Source organism: Herpailurus yagouaroundi, unplaced genomic scaffold (genome assembly GCF_014898765.1).
Source record: "Herpailurus yagouaroundi ecotype Mexico unplaced genomic scaffold, PumYag 203, whole genome shotgun sequence".
Lineage (NCBI taxonomy): Eukaryota > Metazoa > Chordata > Mammalia > Carnivora > Felidae > Herpailurus > Herpailurus yagouaroundi.
Genome location: NW_024412434.1, coordinates 16,975,709 through 16,998,191, shown reverse-complemented (window position 1 = coordinate 16,998,191; position 22,483 = coordinate 16,975,709). Strand labels below are relative to the sequence as shown.

General features: G+C 40.4%; 1 protein-coding gene and 1 pseudogene across 5 annotated transcripts in view; both read right to left on the bottom strand.

Moving 5' to 3' along the window:
• The window catches only part of NSUN6 (NOP2/Sun RNA methyltransferase 6), a 73,934-nt gene extending 52,751 nt beyond the window's left edge, over positions 1–21,183 (bottom strand). For 2 of the 5 annotated variants that reach the window (XM_040451285.1, XM_040451287.1), the window contains exons 1-5: positions 20,635–21,183; positions 18,482–18,637; positions 16,318–16,397; positions 2,972–3,081; positions 1,005–1,158 (exon numbers count right to left, since the gene is read on the bottom strand). In XM_040451285.1, coding sequence (XP_040307219.1) covers positions 1,005–1,158; positions 2,972–3,081; positions 16,318–16,397; positions 18,482–18,637; positions 20,635–20,709 — 575 coding nt within the window. In that variant the 5' untranslated portion in view covers positions 20,710–21,183. Of the gene's footprint in view, positions 1–1,004; positions 1,159–2,971; positions 3,082–16,317; positions 16,398–18,481; positions 18,638–19,162; positions 19,441–20,634 lie in introns of those variants that run through there. The other 3 variants (XM_040451283.1, XM_040451284.1, XM_040451286.1) reach the window with 2 other exon arrangements.
• Positions 11,219–12,537, bottom strand: LOC121014749 (60S ribosomal protein L23a-like; annotated as a pseudogene).
• Positions 21,184–22,483: the final 1,300 nt, after the last annotated feature.

The following is a 22,483-nucleotide window of genomic DNA, read 5'->3' as shown; positions in this document are numbered from 1 at the left end:
ACACACACACACACACACACACACACACACACACACACACACACACAAAGAGGATGAGGCGTGTACTACTAACAACAGAACTGAAGGAGGCAGTCAAAGCATTGATTCCCTATTTCAGACCCAAAGAAAAACACAACATACATATGCTTTATCTTCATATTCATAAGCCGTCTAAGAATAAAATATTTGCTCTTGGCCATTTGGAAAGCGCCTGCTTTCCAGAGTTAGCTAATCCAATAATCTGTTACTTCTGAAGAAGTAATTTCAATCATAAACCCAAATCAATGCAACATGAAAACTGTTCCAGGAATCAGGGACATGGTCCAGTTCTCCGCGGATAAATGCACAGCTTTCAGTACCTCTACATCAGCTGTCAGCGGTGGGGTAATGGAGCTGTCCACAGAACTCCTTAAACAGTTTAGGCCGAAACGTGAAGCAAAAGCAGACTCTGGACTGCCCACAGATTTGATGTGTTTAGAGCCAGGAGCAACCTGAGATGATTTAACAATAACTGTATCTTAATTTGGTTTGAGTAAATCCAAACACTAATCCTTGACCACAAGTAGCCATGTGGCTTTCTGGTAAAAATTTAATATAAATTTTTTGCTTTTTAATTTTTATTAAAATCATAAGCTTTTCCTTTCACAAAGTCAGATTGTTTAAAAAGCTCTGGATAGGTCACAATTTATCCTTTTTCAAGATGAGTACTGTTCCCCAAAGATGCAACAATTTTTAAATCAATAAAATTCACAAGGAAAACTGAAACTGACAACTACAGTGTGACTATGTGATTACTCAGGGCCCTTTAATCTAAGCACCTACTCTTTCACCTAAAAGCAATTTTTCAAAAACCATGGAAATACGCACTCAACGATTATTTTCCAGTTGAATTTATACCAACAAAATTTTATAATGCAACTAGATCTATTTTTGACATTGTTTTTATTTTCCTTGAATCACCAGAAAGGATGTACATTTCCCCCAAACAAAACTTGACGACATACTTCAGTTCAGGTAGCCCACTGAAGATTTCTTTGCGGCTTAGCTCAGAAATCCCATTGCCAAGAAATACTTTCGTTCCATCAAATTCTTTGGCTCCTTTCTTACATTTGCCTTTAATATCAGAGTATACAGAAATAACATCTCCAGCTTTCATAACTAAGAAAGAAGAAAACCAGATGATACTCATTAAACTCGGTTTTGGTAGGAGAATAGTGAACATTCTTTAAGCTGGACTGGGGACATGAAAGGGCATCACGAGTGGGTATGGAGGTCTAAACTGGCTCATTATCTCAAAATAACCCCTTACAGAAAATACTGCTTTTTGCTTTTAAATGTTCTGTAACAATAAATCTAACTGAAGACTTTTTTTCTAGGAAAACAAAAAAATAAAAGTCTTCAAAACATTCTATCTAAATTGGAAGAATTTAGCTAAGCAGAAAAGGAAGGTATCTCCTACTTAAATTATTTTCTCCAAACCTAACATTTGCTAAAAAATTTCATTTAAATTTTGGTATCTTTGGCTCAATCCTCAAAGTTCTAAGGTTCCTTTAAAAAGATCCCAGGGCACCTGTTGAGGGCCTGACTCTTGATTTCGTCTCAGGTCACGATCTCATGGTTCATGAGTTTTAGCCCCACGTTGGGCTATGTGCCGAAAGAGAGGAGCCTACTTGGGATCCTCCCTCCCTCCCTCTCTCCCTCTCTCTCTCTCTCTCTCTTTCTCCTACCCTCACCCCACATCCCCATTCCTCTCCCTCCATTTTCACTTTTTTTTTAAAACGATTCCTCAAAAAAGTATACTAAAATACCTTAAAGAAATTTTTCTAAATCCCACAACCCTGTTATTTCTTTGCAGGTTTCCTATTATAGCAGTTACAGCAGGGATATAAATGATAAGCACAAACATTCATTCATATATATATATGTGTGTGTGCATGCGTGCATATATATGTGTGCACATATATACGCACATACATATACATGTGTATATACTCACAACACCTTGAAACTACAGAGTACAGAATTTATTTCTATGGTTAAGTCTGATTTTTATAGTCATTTCATTAATTTCACTAACACATCCTGATGACTTTCAAAATGGGAAATTGTATTCCACTTCTTCTTAGACCTAGCCTGCCACAAATTTGTCTAGCCCATTAACTTGCCCACAGTAGTGAGTAGCAGATCAGCTAGAGCTAGAACTGTTCACACAGATCAGGGGTCAGTGAACTTTTTCTGTAAAGGGGGGGAAGCAGTTGAGGCTTTGTGAACCACATCAAGTCTACTGGCATATTCTGCGTTTTAAAACAATCTTTTAAAAATGGAAAAACCATTTTCAGTTGTGAGCCACGCAAAAGCAGACATGGGCCAGACTTGGCCAGTGGGCAGTAGTTTAGCATACACTAATGTAGGTCAAGTTACTTATTTCACAGACAAGATAACTGAAGCCCACAGACTGAATAGCTTACCAAGAGATCAAAACCCCTGTCTCTTGATTTCAAGCCCAATAAATTAGGACTGAACCACAGTGACTAACTTACTAAAGCATAATGTAACAGGTCATCAACTGAGTGAGTAAATTAAGAATATTGACTTTTACTCCAATATTAAAATTCCAGGTACTGAAGGTTACCCACACAGTGACAACAGAAGTCTGAGGGCAATGGACTTAAGAATACAAAATAAAATCTCATTGACATCTTACACTCTATTAATCAGTAACAGTCCTCTGAAGATCATCTCACATACCCTTATAAGGAAAGGAAAAAACTGGCAGACCTTACGTGGATGCCAGATTTGTTAGACCGTATCAGATAAATCTCTCGCTGGCTATCCCAAACGTAAAACTTGGAAAATATCCGATAAACTTGAAATGCATCTGAGTGATAGTTAAATAAAGTTTCCATTTGATCATGTACACGGATTTTAAAGAATCTTTTATTTTACAGAGACGTTTAAACATTATACTTACATTTCGAAGCTGACACAATTCCGGGAACGTAGACATGGGCTCCTCTTAACACTGCGTTGCCACACTGCGCTCCCACAACTGCTTCACACTGCTGTTTTTTTATATTCCTCCTAGGGATGTAAGATGAGCAATTTAACAGAGTAATACACCCGCAACCAAACTTTTTAATGTCTCAACCTAAACCCTTAAAACCTCTTTAGTCTTGACTGTCCTAAGATAATCCCACTAATGGATAACTAAGAAAAAGCAAGCTAAAAAAAAAAAAGCTGAATACAGAGAAAGTAGTTTAGAGAGTAGGGTGGGACACACTTGAGAAAAGAAAAAATAGAAAGATGTCCATCTGGTGGAAGGCAATAAAGTGGCACCAAAAACTGCTTACTCATTTAATGAGCATTGCTGTTTTCATAACAGCATTAGGAGGGAAGAAAAATAAAGTCCCTGTCTTCAAAGACTAAAAAAGACCCTAAACAGACAATAAAACATTTCTAAAATGGTACACTGCTGCATGGTAAACCGTTTGTATTTTAAAACAAAGATGTCTTTTAGTCTTCCTTTACTGCCCAACTTTTTTGAGTGTTTTCCAATTTCTTACTTCCCATGCACTCCTTAGACAACTAACACCTGGGGGTCACTTCTAACACACAGAAAAGACTTTTTCAAAAGTCAGGGGGTGCCTAGGTGATCAGCCCCAAATAAAAATCGAAAGCACTGAGTCTCTGATGAGCGACCCTGGTTGGCAACATCTCACAGGTGTTGTCAAAACTCCTTGCAGCATAACTGTGTGTGTCCTGTCTTCCTTCGATAATCTCCCGATGGTCAAATCTCACTAAGCTTCTCAGCTTTATTCCACTCCTGTCTTACATTCTCACTGTTCATTTTCGATCTACGTCTTGAAGAGGTCTATTCCCCACATTCCAAAACATACTGCATTTCTTCTCACCTTGCATTCTACCCCTTGGCAATCTCAGTATTTCAATAATCACTTACAAAAATGACCTGTGTACTCGTATGTTCGGGCTTTCTAGACCCTGGACTGGTATTTCTCATCACCTGCAGGTAACTGTATGTAGGTGTCCCCTAGTCACTTCAAGCTTACCAAGTCCTAAACAATGTTACTTTTCTCTGATCCACTCCTTCATCCTTAGCACATCCCAAATCTTCCAATCCTTCTGTTGCCAATCTTGAACAGAGTGTCATCTGCCTCAATAACCAAACCGGAAGTCTCAACATTATTTTAAATACCTTTTTTCCTAAACCTCCTTACTCGACATATATTGTGTTACCAAATCATGCCACCTCTAATTCTCCGACAGGTCTTCTGGACCCATCCTCCAACACTGGACCTACATCAGCTCTTGACTTAATTACTGAAATAGCTTTTTGGCTTTTTCACCCTCGACTATTTTCAGATCTTCTTTATGTCTTTGGCATTCTGCAGTTTCATTCTGAAGTAGACATGGAATTATTTTTATTTTTGGCTTCAGACTCATTGTACTTCTTACATGTCTTTCATAAATCCTGGAAAATTCTTAGTATTACACTTTTGAATATTGTCTTTCCCCCATTATTTCTATTCTTTTTTTTTCTTTTTTTTAACATTCATTTGAGAGACAAAGAGAGACAGAGCACAAGCAGGGGAGGGGCAGAGAGAGAGGGAGATGCAGAATCTGAAGCAGGCTCCAGACTCTCAGCTGTCAACACAGATCCTGATGCGGGGTTCAAACTCACGGACTGCGAGATCATGCCCTGAGCCAAAGTTGGATGCATAACCATCCACCCAGGAGCCCCAAATCTATTTTTTTAATATTTATTTATTTTTGAGAGAGAGAGAGAGAGAGAGAGAGAGAGAGGGAGAGAGAGACAGCGTGAGCAGGGGAAGGGCAGAAAGAGAGGGAGACACAGAACCCTGAAGCAGGCTCCAGGCTCTGAGCTGTCAGCACAGAGCCCCACATGGGGCTTTAACCTGTGAACAGTGAGATCATGACCTGAGCCGAAGTCGGATGCCCAACCAACTGAGCCACCCAGACACCCCTAAGAACTCTGATTTTAAAGTTGCTACCAGAGGGGCGTCTGGGTGGCTCAGTCGGTTAAGCATCCAACTTTGGCTCAGGTCATGATCTCGCAGTTTGTGAGTTTGAGCCCTGCGTCAGGCTCTGTGCTGACAGCTCAGAGCCTGGAGCTTGCTTCAGATTCTGTGTCTGCCTCTCCCATGCTCATGCTCGCTCTCTTTCTCTCAATAATAAATAAACATTAAAAAAATGTTTTTAAGTTTCTACCAGAGAGCTCTACTCTGCTAAAGTTCAGGGGGAAATAGGATCCTTCAATTTGCTGTATATGCTGTTCTCACTTACGGAGGTTTGAATCTTAGTATATAGCATTCAACCATGAGAAATGTGTGTGGCCAGCACTGAATGTGTGTCACTCAAGAATGGTTTTGCCTGGCTTTTGCCAAGCACCTCATGAACTGGCTTGGGATCAAATTTTTATGTTAATTTCCGAGACTGCAGGTTTCAAGACCACTTGGGTAGTATGAATTTGAATTCCAAACCTTTATGAGGTATGAACCATAGTTCCACATTCTCAGATTTTTCTTCTTCAACCCAGATCCTAAGACAAGAGAGATCAACTCCTGATTATTGCCTTGCACTGACTGCTGGATACTTCTCAGCTCCTAGGGTTAATAGCCTCTTATTAAAATGAAAGGCCCTAGGGGAGCCTGGGTGCCTCGGTCGGCTGAGCATCTGACTCTTGATTTTGTCTCAAGATCCCAAGGTCATGGGATCAAGCCCCATGTGGGGCTCCGTGCCAGGTGTGGAGCCTGCTTAAGATTCCCTCTTTCCCTCTCCCCTGCTCGTGCTCTAACACACACACACACACACACACACACACACACACACACACACACCAACAAAAGAAAAAGGCCCTAGGTTTAGGAGACCAACTAACTACCTCCCCTCCCACATCCCCCAACGCTAAATATGAGCTCACATGCTTTGTTTTCAGTTACTCTTCATTCTAATCCCTGAATATCTCACTCACATTCTAACCACCCAGGTGTGCATCTTCTGGCCTATTTTTTATTTAGTATTCCTAGGTTGTGTGTAGCAGAAACATTTTCAGGTTATCTAGGTCACCATATCGTTGGAAATACAACACTCTGAAATGGTTTGTTTACAGTCTTGCAATTCATCTGCTTTCAAAAATTTTTTCAAACTTTTTGGACTGTAACCCAATGTTACAAATGCACTTATTATCACAACCCAGTACACATATGTAGGTGCGTGTGTATCTATCAAATGTTTCATGAAACATCTTCACTGTATGCAATGCACTAGGATACGTTACAAAATAATATCCCATTTCTTTTATAAAATACTAAAAAGACATTATATTGATTTTACAACCTACTAATGGATCGTGATCTGCATGCAGTTTGAAAACAACTTTATGCACCACTAATATTCTTTAGCTCCTATGTTCTGCGCAAAAACAAAAACAAAAACAAAAAAAACCTAAATATTCCTTAGTTGAAAAAATCTTTTTACATTTGACAGCCAGCCTCCCCTAACTTTTTCAACCTCATCTTTCACCAACCTCTCTGCAAAAGCAACTGAATAGACAAACCTGACCACTTTTGTCATGAGCCACCTTACATTTTCACACCCCCATACTTCTTTCTCTCCACCTTGCATACCCTTCCCCCATCTTACCTCATCAGCCTACTGCCTGCTCACTTTCAAGTCTCCAATGAAATAACATCCACTTGCAGAAAACCTTTACCAATTTTCTTTTACTCAGTCATTCCTATTCTGTGCTCTGATGGCACTTCATGTACACCTTCACTGTTAACGGTCTGACTCACACCAAAGTTTTCTGTTTTTAAATGAAACAACTACGTTTCATTCATCTTTGTAAAACCTTGGGTCCTCCACATAGCACCAAATCAAACAATGTCTTGTGGCATGGAAACTTGTAGTGTGAATCACAATATTTTATGGGGATAACCATTTCATGGAGAGGACAGAAGGAAAGACTATGGAAAAAAGAATGAAATCCTGCCATTTGCAACGACATGGATGGAGCCAGAGTGTATTACGCTAAACAAAATAAGTTCAACCAGAGAAAGACAAATACCATATGATTTCACTCACATGTGGAATTTAAGAAACCAAACAGATGAACACAGGGGAAGGAAAGAAAAAAAAGAGAGAGAGGGAAGCAAACCTTAAGACAGTCTTAACTATAAAGGAGAAACTGAGGACTGCTGGAGGAGAGGACAGTGGGGGATGGGCTAAATGGATGATGGGTATTAAGGAGGACACTTGTGATGAGCACTGGATGCTATACATAAGTGATGAATTACTAAATTCTACTCCAGAAACCAATATCATATTATATGTTAACTAGAATTTAAATTAAAACTTGAAACAAAGAAAAAAATAGAGTTAACATAGCAAGCCTGAATAGCTAGCCTTCCTTGGGAAGGCATGGCTATAACGTTGGTCCTTGGCTGGCATCTGGGAACTTAGATTTCAGGCGGGTACTCACGGTTACCTGACAAGAATAGCTCACTATGCTTAAATTGTCTGTATAAATAATAAGGTTGATGGTCAACACTGACTTTTCTTCTGGGGGACCAGAATTTCCTTCTGGGCATGTACCAGGCAGGGAGTGCCTGCATGATCACCCCTGAATAAGAATCCTGGTCACTGAGCCTCTCATAAATTTCTCTGGCTGGTAACATCTCATGTTGTCAAACCTGTTGCTGAGGGAACTGTTTCCTGTGTGACTCCACTGGAAGAGAATTCTGTAAAGCTTTCAACTGGGTTACCCTGTACTTTTTCCCACGTGCCCACTCCTTTCACTGATCTGCTTCAGATGACTTCACTGCAATAAATCATAGTCACAAATAATGCTGAATCTTATGAGTCATACTAGAGAGTCATCAAACCAGGGAGTGGTCTTGGAGATCCCTCAACACTAGGACTAACTGTACAAAAACAAGTATCGAAGTGTAATTCAGCTTTCCTGAAGGGGAGAGTTTTAGGCAGGAAAGATAAAAGGACATGTCAAAGTTGATGCAGGGCCATAAAACCTGCCAAAAGCTTGACTTTTTATTGCAATGTTTACGAATAAAGGAGTAAATCAACACCATTGAAGTGGATTTTCTGATAGCACAGTCATACAAATAAAAGGGAAAATAGAATGAAGGTACTCTGATTAAGAAAAAAATATTAAAATAGCTTTAAAAATGAGGGGTCTATGAACTAAAAACTGAGATTATGAGAATGTCCCACTAAAGCATAAATGAAAACATAAACTTATTTATTTGGCATTTTTTTTAACTGCACATATTAGCAACTCTACACCAAACAGGAGATAATGAATATAATTTTAAGATGTTACATATTACTGCATTCCAACAAATATTTTTCAGCAGGGTTGCCATCTGTTTTCATCATAAATGTTTGTGCAATTGCTGGAGTATTCTATTGCATGTACCATATTATTTCATATAAATAGTAATTGAAATATTAAAGTGCTGATACTAGCAAGATAAGAAAGACAGAAATCACGCAGGCTGAGAGAGGCAAATCTGGCCTCCTTTGGATCTCCAGAGATTTATGCTACTGGATTAGTTATTCAGTTGTGAAGGAAAGAAAAAATTTTCACAACTGCTAAAAAATATTTGGTTGAGATTTTTGTCAAAAAGGGAGGTACGCTATTAAAAAAAATGGAGAGGTTCTTAAAAATTATGAACTGAATATTAACCTCAAAAATTCTACTGATCTAAATGCAGTCTTTAGAAAATGCTGTTTGGGACAGGACGTTAAAACACCTTTTTAAAAATAAGTTTATTTATTTATTTTGAAAAAGAGAGAGTGAAAGAGAGAAGAAGGGGCAGAGAGAGGGGGAGACAGAGAATCCCAAGCAAGCTCCTTGCTGTCAGTGCAGAGCCCTATGTGTGGCTTGATCCCAGAAACTGTGAGATCCTGACGTGAGCCGCAATCAAGAATTGGACGCTCAACCAACCGAGCCACCCAGGTGCCCCTAAAAACACTCTTATATCAAGTGAAGGCTGACATTCAATTTTCTTCTAGGTTTTTCACTAAAGTTGACACGGATACCATCAAATGCAGCATCACCACCTTATGTTCAATTTCATTATGTTGCGAATGATAAGATCTTCCCAACATTAAAATATACTTCATCAGTATTAAGTATCATGTTAAGTAGCCTGTTAAGTAACCTGAGGGAAACTGAATTTATGGTGAGAAATTACTTTTAAAATTGCTCACTATCTACAAACAAAGTTTAACCTCTATGTTTTGATTTTTTAATTTTATTTCAACGTTTTTATTTTTATTTTTGGGACAGAGAGAGACAGAGCATGAACGGGGGAGGGGCAGAGAGAGAGGGAGACACAGAATCAGAAACAGGCTCCAGGCTCTGAGCCATCAGCCCAGAGCCCGACGCGGGGCTCGAACTCCCGGACCGCGAGATCGTGACCTGGCTGAAGTCGGACGCTTAACCGACTGCGCCACCCAGGCGCCCCTGATTTTTTAATTTTAAATGCTTATTTTTGAGAGAGAGAGAGAAAGAGAGAGCGAGCACATGCACACAAGCAGAGGAGGGGAAGAAAGAGAGGACAGAGGATCTGAAGCAGGCTCTGTGTCGACAGCAGAGCCCAATGTGGGGCTCGAATCCATGGACCGCAGGATCACGAGCTGAGCCAAAGTCTGACGCTTAACCGACTGAGCCACCCAGGCGCCCCTGTTTTGGTATTTTCAGTAACTGTATGATATTGAACATCTTGTAAAAGAGTAGGAAAAGAGTAAGTGTGTGTATTTCTGTTTCTGAAGTCTGCAGAAATGAAGAAAAACAAATCAATCCGAGAAGGACATGCCACTTATAATAAAACTAAGGGACAGCTAGCTATATTCCCAATGAGGAGGAATAATTGCCTGACAAAGGGAAATGTGGATCAAACCTAGTTCCTCAACAGGGTATGAAAAGGAAAGGCTCCTGGAGGCCTAATCAAGTATTTACTACTCAGTACCAGGACAGGGGGGTCCAGGTGGAGAAAAGACGATCTGAGAAGGTCTTGTCAGTACCCCATTCACAGCCTATAAAGCTGAAAGAGGAACAGGACTGTCAACCCTGGCAAGCAGGTGTCTGTGTTTCCCTGAGAAATCTGGATAAACTTCCTGGAAGAAGCTAAGGGAAGGGGAAGAGCAACCAAGAGCAATGCTCCTCGCCAGAGTTAACGAGGCAGAAACACAATTTAAAGCCCCGTACAAAAAAAGCTGTGAGCTAGAAGTCTTCACAGAAAGCCTCAACCTTTATCGGCTCCACTCACCAGGACTAGAAATTTGCTGCTAGGGAAAACTTGGTGAAAGCATTTCCAAAAAACACATCTGTTTAGTCGTCTAGGGACACATTTTACCCCATTCTATAACATTTTTATGCGATCTGAAGAGAAACCAGAGTATTCTATAACATTTTTGAGCAAACTACAAAGGAGATGAAGCTATGTGAATGTAACTGTTTCTACTCAATGAATAATAAACAGAAAAGATTCATTCAACATGGGACCTATACATAGGTAGTAGCCAAAACAATATTACAACACCAAAACACAAACAAAAACCCAAGGAAAAAAACTCCAAATATGTCTTTGTACTTTTGAAAATAAGTAAAAGGATATTTTTTATCCTTTAATTATCCTAATAATTCAAAATTCAATAATTCAAAATAATTCAAAACTGGTATATAAGAAAAACAAGATAAAAAACAGAAAATAGTGGGGCACTTGGGTGGCTTAGTTAAGTGTCCAACTCTCGATTTTGGCTCAGGTCATGATCTCACAGTTTGTGAGTTCGAGCCCTGCGTCGGGCTCTGTGCTGATAGCATGGAGTCTGCTTGGGATCCTCTGTCACCCTGTCTGTGCCCCTCCCCTGCTCGTGCACTAGCACTCTCAAAATAAATACTTTCAATCCGTTAACGCAATGTTCTTAACTTCTGTTGTGTAACCGAGATAAGAGAGGGTTTCAAAAAAAACAAAATAGAGAACTGGGAAATAAAATGATAATAAAGCCTCTGAAATAAGAACACAACAGGCTTCAGACGGCTATTTTTAGAAAGGCCTGCTTGCAAGGTCCGCCCTTGGTTGGCATCTGGAAAAGACTGTGAGAAACAGTTCCCAACACTGATTTAAAACCTTCCCTACTAAACTGTTTGTTTTTGTTGTTGAAAAAATTTATATTTAGATTTAGCCAGCTGGACTCAGTTTAGATGATCCCAATTTTGTTGGCAACATCCAACATCCAAAGCATCATAGTCAGGAGCCAATGGAACATATGCTTTCTTTTCTCCATTGGGCCTGATCAGAGTGTTGACCTTGACAATGTCAATGTCATAGAGCTTCTTTACATCCTGTTTGATCTGGTGCTTGTTGGCCTTGACATCCACAATAAACACAAGAGTGTTGTTGTCTTCTATTTTCTTCATGGCTGACTTGGCAGTTAGGGGAAACTTGATGATGGCATAGCGGTCAAGCTTGCTCCTCCTGGGGGCGCTCTTTCGAGGATATTTGGGCTGCTTTCGGAGATGCAGTGTCTTGGGCCATCGGAAGGTAAATGACGTGCGGATCTTCTTCTTTTTTTTTTTTTTATGACTGTGGACGCCTTTCAGCACTGCTTTCTTCGCCTTCAAAGCCCTTCCTTTGGCTTCAGCTTTGGGAGGAACAGGAGCTTCCTTCTTCACCTTCGGCTCCATCTTCGTGATAGGGCATTCCTAAACTGTTTGTATAAGCAATGTGCTTTATTCTGAACACCTGTTTTCCTTTTGGGAGCCTGAAATTTTGGTACATGCTGGGCAGAGGGTGATCACATGACCAGCGCCCAATAAAAACCTTGGCCACTGGGTCTAGTCTCTAATGAGCTGCCCTCCTGGGCAACTATTTTACTCGTGTCACAATTTGTTGCTAGAGGAATTAAGCATGTTCTAATAAGTCCATCGGGTAGAAGACTCTTGGAAGCTTGTGCCTGACTTCTTCCAGACTTTGCCCCATGCACCTTTCCCTTCTAGATTTGCTTTTGTATCCTTTTGTGTAATCAGTCTTCCCCAGGAGCACTACAACATGCTGAATCCTGACTCATTCTTGTCAATCACAGCACCTGAGGGTTGGTTGTCTTGGGGTGCCCCAACACAGGAATACCTGCACTGGAGATCCAACCTACAGAGTCCTAGGGTCCTTATAATAGAGAATACAGAAAAGTACAACAAAAATATTCACAGAACTACTGGTGGACTTGTAACTAAAAAGTTATACTGTTTGACTAAAGAGCAAGAGAGAATAGTGAAAATCAAGCTATATCCCAGCCCAGTTTCTCAAGTTCAATGATGAATTCATAGATCTCCAAGTAAAAACTACTCTTGTGGGGGGCTGGGAGACAGGATGTTATTTTGGCCTCTGCATTTTTTTTTTTTAATGTTTATTTTTGAGAGAGAGACAGAGTGTGAACAGGGGAGGGGCAGAGGGAGAGGGAGACACAGAATCTGAAGCAGGCTCCAGGCTCCCAGCTGTCAGCACAGACCCAATATAGGGCTCAAACCCACAAAGCTCAAGATCATGACCAGAGCTGAAGTCAGAGGCTTATCCAACTAAGCCACCCAGGCACCCCAGCCTCTGATTTCTTCACAGCAACACTTGACGCCCTGACGCTGTAAAAGCAATGTCTACAAAGTGTTAAGAGAAATAACATGGGACCTGAAACCACTATCAGTCAACCTATTGTTTAAATATATGGGGCGCCTGGGTGGCGCAGTCGGATAAGCGTCCGACTTCAGCCAGGTCACGATCTCGCGGTCCGGGAGTTCGAGCCCCGCGTCAGGCTCTGGGCTGATGGCTCGGAGCCTGGAGCCTGTTTCCGATCCTGTGTCTCCCTCTCTCTCTGCCCCTCCCCCGTTCATGCTCTGTCTCTTTCTCTCGCAAAAATAAATAAACGTTGAAAAAAAAAATTTTACAAAAATAAATAAATAAAATAAATAAATATAAAGGCAACAGGCAATTCTCAAGCAAGAAAGTAAATACTTTGGAGAGGAGAATACTTATTTTGGAGACGGGAAGCAGACGGGCTGCACACCTGATAAAGGACTATACTTGCTAACCAAGAGAGCAATCAAGACAACTCAGAAATGAACTATTAGAATTAAAAGTGAGCACTGCATCCATTTGAATTGTGCTTCTAGAATAACAATGTTATAAACCTCTACAATGCTAAAGAACACAGTAAATAAAAACTGGCTGGTGGAGGTTTTAGGGGATAAAATTTAAGAACTTCCTCATTCATAGTGATAATGAATTTTAAAAACAAAAAAGAATGGATTTGCTCCTTTTAGAAGTGAAAAGTAGGTATGTGAATCTATTCTCCTAAATGACTTTTGAATACTTTCCTGTTGTAACTCATCATTTGTGTTTTTTAGTTCACAAATGTTCTGATGAGTAGCCTAGATCACTACAAGGAACAGGATGAAAGGGTTGCTAAGTTCAGAAAATAATTAAATTATCTGCACATTTTAAAAGAGCTAACATAGCCAGTATTAGCAAGAATAAAAGATCTGAGGGGCACCTGGGTGGCTCAGTCGACTGAGTGTCCAACTTCGGCTCAGGGCATGATCTCGTGGTTCGTGGGTTCAAGCCCTGCATTGGGCTGTCAGTGTGGAGCCTGGAGCCTGTTTTGAATTCTTTGTTTCCCTCTCTTTGCCCCTCCCTTGCTCACATTCTGTCTCTCTCTTGCTCTCTCTCTCAAAAATAAAGAAACATTAAAAGAGAGAAAAAGAATTAAGATCTAAGAATCTCTCATATATTGCTAGAAACATTAACTGGTAAAACTTATTTTTTTTATTTTTTAACGTTGATTTTTGAGAGAGAGAGAGAGTGAAAGAGCGAGCGAGAGAGTGTGCATGCATGAGCGCACAAGTCGGGGAGGGGCAAGAGAGAGGGAGACACAGAATCCAAGTAGGTTCCAGGTTCTGAGCTGTCAGCCCACAGCTCAACTCGGGGCTGGAACTCACCGACCATGAGATGAGATCATGACCTGAGCTGAAGTCGGACACTTAACCAACTGAGCCACCCAGGTGCTCCTGACTGGTAAAACATTTTAGAAGGCAATAGGTCTCAAACTAAAATATGCACAGACCAATGAACCAGTGATTCCATGGGGTACCAATTTATCTTGTAGACATGCTTATACAAGTCCACAAAGAAACATCTTAGGAATATTTACTGTTGGTAATAATGAAATGTCCATCAACAGAAGGATAAAAAAATTTTTTTAAGTATGCAGCTATTAAAAAAGAATGAAATAGCTTTATATAGAAGTAGGGACAATTATGGACATCTTTCTATCTTGATTGAGGTGGATCTTAACCACATAGCTATACAAATTTGGGAAAACTCAGCCAATGATACACATAATTGAGATCTCTCCATTTCACCGCCTGCAAATTTCACCTTAAGAAATAAAATAAGGAACTCAAAACTCCTTCTTTTTAATGCAAAAGAAATACATACAGTATTTCTTACAGTAAATATACTTGCAGTAAATATAACACAGAAATGTTACAAGTGAAAATCTCCTCTTACCACTTTTCTCCTAATCCAACCTCATCAGAGTTAACTACTCAGAATTAACCTCTACTAATAGTTGGATATGACGGCACCTGGGTGGCTCAGTTGGTTAAGCATCTGACTCTCGATTTCAGCTCAGGGCATGATCTCATAGTTGGTGAGTTCAAACCTTGAGTTAGGCTCTGTGCTGATAGTACAGAGCCTGCTTGGAGTTCTCTCTCGCTCGCTCGCTCTCGCTCTCTCCCCCACCCCCCGCCTTAAATTAAATAAACTTAAAAAAAAAAAAAACTTTATGAAAAAAAAAAAATAGTCCAGGATGTGAGTTTAAGCCCCACATCGGGTTCTGTGCAGAGAAGTACAGAGCCTGCTCAGGGTTCTCTCCCTCCCTCCCTCTCTCTCTTTCTCTCCCCTGCATGCTTGCTTGCTCTCTTTCTCTCTCTCAAATAAACTTAAAGAAAGTAACTTTATTTAAGAAAAAAAAAAAAAAAAGTTGGGTTCGTTAAAGCCTCCAGACTTCTAAATGTAAATATACATAAATGTATAGTTGTTTTTGTAATTACAAAAAAAAAAATTTGTAATTATCCTATGCATGGCAACCTCCTTTTGATAATTGTGAATTCTTCTCTTATTGATACATATAATTCTCCCCCATTAAAGGCCATGTTTCACTGCACAGATAAATCTTAACTTACTAAACCACTGCCTTACTATTGACTGCTTTACTAAATTACTTTAAAGCTTTCACAAAACAAGCATTTTTCTATTTAATAAAACTCATAGGGGTACAAAAAAATTAAACCATAATTAGGGATTTAAAATGTTCTGGGGAAATGAATTCCTATTATAATATGAAAAGGCTTTTTTCCCCCAATTTTCAAACGTGTCTTCCAAATACATAAATGAGTAGAACACTGTTCTACAGAACATACACAATAATTTAATGTAACTGTGGATTAAGGAATAAAATTTTACAAACATATCACCTATGAATGTAGCAAATATGTTGCTTTGTATTTTTGTGTAGCTCCAAAAAAAAAGTTTTATATTAGCAGCGGAAGCTCTTTGTTTTTTTGTGTTTTTTTTTCAATTTATTTATTTTGAGAGAGAGAGGCAGAATTCTGAGGAGGCTCCACACTGTCATGACGTGAGCCAAAAACAAGAGTCATACACTTAACCAACTGAGCCACCAGGCGCCCCTTTCCTCCTACTTTCTAAGTCACTTCATTTGTTTACTTATAGTATTAAGAGAATCCACAACTGGGGTGTCTGAGTGGCTCAGACGGTTAAACACCTTACTCTTGATTTCAACTCAGGTCATGATCTCCTGGTTCGTGAGTTGAAGCCTCGTGTCGGGCTCTGGGCTGTCAGGCTCCCAAGCCTGCTTGGGATTCTGCTTCTCCCTCTCTAAATAAATAAATAAACAAACAAATTAAAAAAAAAAAAAAAAAAAAAACAGGAGGAGGAAAAACAACCAATCATTGCACCAAATGGACATAAAATGCATTACTTTCAAGGTATTTGGGCCCATTCCTAGTCTTTTTTGTAACATCTCCCACGACACAGTATGAAGTTTGGCATTTTTGAACTTGTGAATTCTTGTCTATCTATACAAAGTGGCTAATAATACAGAAACTCAGTGTTATCATCCAACAGTAAGAAAAAACCTGTGACAAATTTTTAGAATTTAATTGGAAATGGAAAAGTTACAAACCTAGGTCCAATAATAGGAATGAGTAAGACGTCCTGAAGGTCTGGATGTTGGAGAATAGGAACACTTAATCCATTAAATTGCTGTTAAAAATAAACAGAAGTATGAAGCAATCAATATAACTGATAAATTTCAACTTACAGAGCTTTTCAGTGTCATTATCTAGCAGAGCATGAAGCTTGGTTTAGGCTATTCTCACTTTATTCCACATAATACTATGGAACAAAGACTTCAAAACAACTATATTTTCTGCATATTTTCTTCTTCTCTATGTCTTCCTAAGGTTCAATTTTGCTTACTGTTTGGTTTTATAAAAGCCAACCCGTATTTACCTTAAATGACTTATTTTGAAAACATATATCCAATATAGAATTGCATGTAGTACTCTTTCAATGAAAAACTCTAAACAGGACATTAAAGATTAGGATTAATATTATTTATTACATACAATCAATACAGGATGCCATGTCAGTTTTGGTGAGGAAAAGAAATGCTTATTGACCAAAGTTCAGGATTTTCAGTATCCTCTATCACACTTGGGTCTTCAGACTAGAAGTGGGTGCAGGGCCAGGAGTATAGGTGCTGAGGCCAACTCACACAGTCTCAGGAGAACCAGTTATGTGCATCTCTTCCCAACTGTCTTCCAAAGCCAAACCATTTGACATTCTCACCTATAACGTATGAAGGTTCCAGTTTCTCCACATCCTCACCAGCCAGATGAAATTTAAATTATTAAATCCCAATATGGGGCCCAGAGAACTCTGGGGAGACAAAGCACCCACTCCTCCATAATCCCATATCGGACATCGCTTTAGGACACACATGAGTTTTGGATTATGGAAGGAGAAAGAAAATAAATAGTCTGAGACCCCTTTCCTGCGAGAAGTAGGTACTGCTCTACCATCAATTTCCTATCTAGTGCTTAGGGGTCAACCTTCTGCCTTACTCTTAACCTTTAAAAGACTCAAAGCCCATCCATAGTCAATGTCTGCCTTATCCTAGATACTAGTTACTAGTATACTAGATACTATAGGCCCACTGGACTGGAATACTAGAATATGTAGGATCCAGGAATAGTTTGCTAGAAAAGTAAATAATCTGGATCTGCAGGAGTTATAGACAGTTGTGATGGGCCTCAGAACACTTTCCTTTCTACTACCTGAAAACATATACATGACTGCATAAGAGTATTAATTTTAGTTGTTCAGAGGAACTGCTTATATTTTGTTACTTGTTACATTTAGTTGCTTGGAGGAACTGCTTACTGTCATTACTCTCAATAAAATTATCACTATCAATATTCAAAATCGGATTACTTTTTCTACAAGTCTTATTATTACACTAGTTTGGGTCTCATACACTCAGATCCCATAGCGGGTAGTTCTTACACATTTTCTCACAACTTGAAATTTATAAAACTGTTCTTACAGACAATATAACAAACATTCCATAAATCTAATGAGATTAAAGAACAATAAGTAAATCAACATCAGTGACAATTTTCTGAAGATTTCTTTTTTTTTTTTTTTAATTTTTTTTTTCAACGTTTATTTATTTTGGGGACAGAGAGAGACAGAGCATGAACGGGGGAGGGGCAGAGAGAGAGGGAGACACAGAATCGGAAACAGGCTCCAGGCTCTGAGCCATCAGCCCAGAGCCCGACGCGGGGATCGAACTCACGGAGCGCGAGATCGTGACCTGGCTGAAGTCGGACGCTTAACCGACTGCGCCACCCAGGCGCCCCTGAAGATTTCTTAATGTTACATCTTCATTAAACTAATAACACAGCCTATAATAAATATATAAATAAAAGCCCTTTGATTATGCTTGCATCTTACTTTTAATTTACACACTAATCAGATAACTTATTACAAAACCAGACTTTTAGGGTTAGAACGGATCTCTTCATATGTATTTTAATGATGAAGCAACTGAGGCCAGAGGAGCTGAGTGACCTACTCAGTCACTATAATAAATTCTGAATCACAAGTGCTGGGTTCTAATATTACGTCTAACATTACCACTTAATAACTGAACATTCATGATCTTCTACTTCCTTAGGTGTAAAATTGGAATAGTACATTATGTTCATAGGATTTTAGTGAACAGCAACATGACATAGACTGTAGAAATATCATAGACATAATGACAGAAAATTTGCACATACCTTCCGAAGCTCATCCAACAACAGATTTTTCACATGTTGCACTGAGGCGAGATGTGTGTTTACTCTGACAGTTGTGAATGATGGAGGGTGTGACAAGTGATTTAACAGAGTTTCAAATCTCCTTTCTGCTTCTTGTTTGCCTAGAGCAGATACCACCTGAAAAAGAGGAAAATAACAAGTTAACGTTTCAACATCCCTTAACAAATGAACTAAAAATTTTAAGAACATGAACACCCATTTGTTCAACTAATGACTCAACCAACCAAGTTCCCTGTGATGAACTGAAGCTTTACGAGACATGTATTTTCCCATTTTTGTCATCTTTTCTTCTTAATGTTTATTTTTGAGGGTATGAGTGGGGGAGGGGCAGAGAGAGAGAGGGACAAAGGATCTGAAGCGGGATATACACTGACACATGAGCTCGATGTGGGGCTCCAACTCAAGAACCACAAGATCATGACCTGAGCTGAAGTCGGACGCACAACCCAATGAGCCACCCAGGCGCCTCCCATTTCTGTGATCTCTGAATATACCCTGCCCCACAGCATCTTCATAAACCACTTGCCAGCCTACTAACCCACCAGCCTCATAGTATTAGCACTTTCTCTAGTGTATTAAAACTGACCTTTACCTCCAACACTTTTACAAAGTAATGGCTTTTCTTTTCGTAAAATCACTTACAGTTAGCGGGTTTGAGGCAGAGGTGGTGTCAAAGACGGACATTTGGATCTTCTTTCATAAAAGCAGTATTTATTTTTTTTTAAACCGCTGGGAAAAATTTCTGAATGCCTCTATTTCTCTTAATATGCTCCTTATATTTTAAGTTCTCTGAAATCTAGAGAATGTCTTTTCTCTTTCCACGCTGTCTAATCCCGTAAAATAATCTTTGGAGGGGCGTCTGGGTGGCTCAGTCTGTTGAGCATCCAACTTGGGCTCAGGTCATGATCTCGTGGTTCGTGGGTTCAAGCCCCGCGTCGGGCTCTGTGCTGACAGCTCAGAGCCTGGAGCCTGTTTCAGATTCTGTGTCTCCCTCTCTCTGACCCTCCCCCCTGTTTATGGTCTGTCTCTCTCTGTCTCAAAAATAAAACGTTAATTTTTTTTTAAAAAAGAATCTTTGGAAATAAAATGCAGAAATCAAATCTAACAAGTCAGCTTCAGCAATATCTTCACGCACGATTAACATTTAGATGGCTTTACTTTGAACAGAAAAGCAAAGACTTAGAAGTACAAAGTTGCCTAGAGGCCGGATCGTAAAATGTAAAGAGCACAAGCTTGGCAACCAAAGACAGCATTCACTGAGGACTTCGGTGCGAGGCACTGGGAAAAGCACAGAGAATGAGTATTTGTTGAGGACTGTGTGCCAGAACAACGCCAACTGCTTTCTCAGGATTAATATTCCAAAGCAACCTTGTAAGGATACGTATTTTTAACATCCCGTTTTCGCAGAAAAGGAAATTAAGGCTAAGCGCTCTGAAATGATTCGTTCAAAGCACAGAGACACAAACCCAGGACTTGGGACTCCAGATCTGGATTTTGTCATTGTACCTGAGCTCTTCAGGCTTCAGATTTCAGTCCTGTTACTTCATAGCGGTGTCACTTTGGCCTCTTTGGACCCTCCGTCCTCTCACCTGTTAAAATGGAGAGGCAATCTCTACCAAAAGAGAGAGCGAGCGAGAGAGCGCGAATATTAAGACGTAAAGGTCTGCAAGCCACCTAGCACAACGGGTGGCATTTGAGGCATTAACAACTTCTAGCATCCCTTTCACCAGACTGCCACACTCCAAGAGTGCAGCTGTGACTTCTCTGCAGGACTTAAGTTCTCGAGAACAGGAATCTTTTTGCGCTCATTTTGCAACCCCTTCAGTGCCACGCCTACTGCCGGGCACATAACCGCTTTGTTCCCCTCCCTTCTTCCACGTTCCTAAGCGTGGAAACGTATATACCTCATTCACCTCTCATCTCGAAAACACTAAATCCCTACGTGGAAGATACCGGCCGTTTTTACGTTCGAAAAAAACCAGGCAGAAACAACCGTGTCAAGATGAGGTTTCGCTTTAGGCCTCTTTCTTTCTTTCTTTTTTTTTTCTATTTCTCCAGAGTGTGTAAATATTTGAGTTTTTGCAAATACCATCTACCAGGTTTATTTGACCTACCTCCTTATTCATAAAACCCTCCTTAAGGTACCTTTCAACCTCAAGTCTCAAAGATATTTTAGGGAAAATAGACATTTTGGCGATAGTTTCGTTCTCCTCCAAGAAAAATGCTGGAAAACGGTGATTTTTCTCTTTCCGAGTGAACAGTGAGCAGCGTGTTGTCAAGTGAGTAACCACCCACACGCGCCGGGACCGCCAGATGGCCAGGAAAATCTCGCCGCTCTTTCCAAGTTATATTCGGCTTTTGCGGAGGTACATCCACGCTTTCTCGAGCGTCGCCAGTTCAGAGCAGCTTCCTCGCCTCCACCACACCCGTCCTTGGTCCTCCTTTAGGGACGCTCACGGAAATCACTGTGAGGCCACGTCACCCACGTTGCAAAAACACCACAAGAAAACTAAAGGGGGGGGGGACGGGGAGACAAAAAACAAACAAACAAACAAAAACCCTGACGGGCGAAACCGTTGCGAACAGGCCTGGAAAAGCGACCCGCACCTGCTCTACCACGTTCAGCCCTCTGAACCTAATTTCCAAAACCGCGCCCCCCAATTCCTCTGCCGAAAGCCGCTTCCGGCCTGCGTCACTTCCGGCGACGCGGCCCACCCTCCCCGGTCCCCCAATCCGCAGCCGCAAGTTGCCGCTACGTCACGTCTCCGGAGTTTCCCAGCGCGGTGGGTGGCGCGTTCACGTGCGGGCGGTTGGCGCAGGGAGGGGCGGCACCCCGGGGGAGCACCTGGGTCCTGCGCCTGCGGCGGGTGTCAGGGCAGACGAGGAAATGGCGTGGGTTAAGTCGAAGGCTTTGCTGGCCTGAATAAATTGGGAGGGCCAATTAGTTACCTGCTGGATGACCTGCAAAGAAAAGAGAAAGGCAGTTTATTTGAACCTGTAAGTCACTCTTTGATTTCAGAAACGCATACTAATCTGACTTCAGCGGTGAATGAACCACGTTATTCAAATTTTCGGAAGCTGAGTTACTGGTGGGTTCATGTCCATGAATGATCAGTTAAAACTTAAAAACCTACACCTAGCATTTAGTTAGTTGAGTGAGGCTAGCAGTTACCTGTATCATAGTTGATTTATACTTGAAGGCTCTGAGAACCTTGACATAATTTATGTGTTACAGATGAAGTAAAGGATTCAAAAGGAGGAGGTACCTAATGAAAGTCAGACATTTTATGATTGAATAGGTAGCTAAAAATAATTGTCTCCTTAGAAAGTCAGGATAAAGACCACAGCCACCTGTCATCTAAAACGAATACCAACTCTTTTCACCATGGTATACTTCAGTAAGTTCATGGGATTTTTCCGTGGCTAAATCATCTAAAAGTTATTAGAAAACATGTCTAGATCGGGCATTTCCAAAGGAATTTTTGCAGCCTGAACATTACAACCCTAGCACCAATAATCGTTGGTATCTGTATTTAGGAGATAAGGGAGAGGAAGGAACGAGTTGGACTAGATTGTAAACTCCGTGAGGGTAGAGACTTCATCTCACCACTGCATACCCACTGCCAAAACATGTAATAGGCACTTAAATGTTGAATGACTAGATGAATGGATAGGCATCTATGTGAACTAGACAATGAAAACTGTATTTCATGTATTTGCTGGAAGCATGTATTTGCTGGAAACAAGTTTACTAGTGAAGCACATATAAACAGTGCTGAGGACTTTTAGACTATCCTTGTCTAGACACTATTGTAGTGACAGGTTGATGAAGACGCCTCTTAGTGTTCTAAGCTTGGGTCCAAGACAAACCTATACCAAATCTGAAGTTGGCATAGTGCATACATATCGTCTAAGCAAAGGAAGAGCCCTATAGGAATATACCCATATACGGGTCATTTAGGT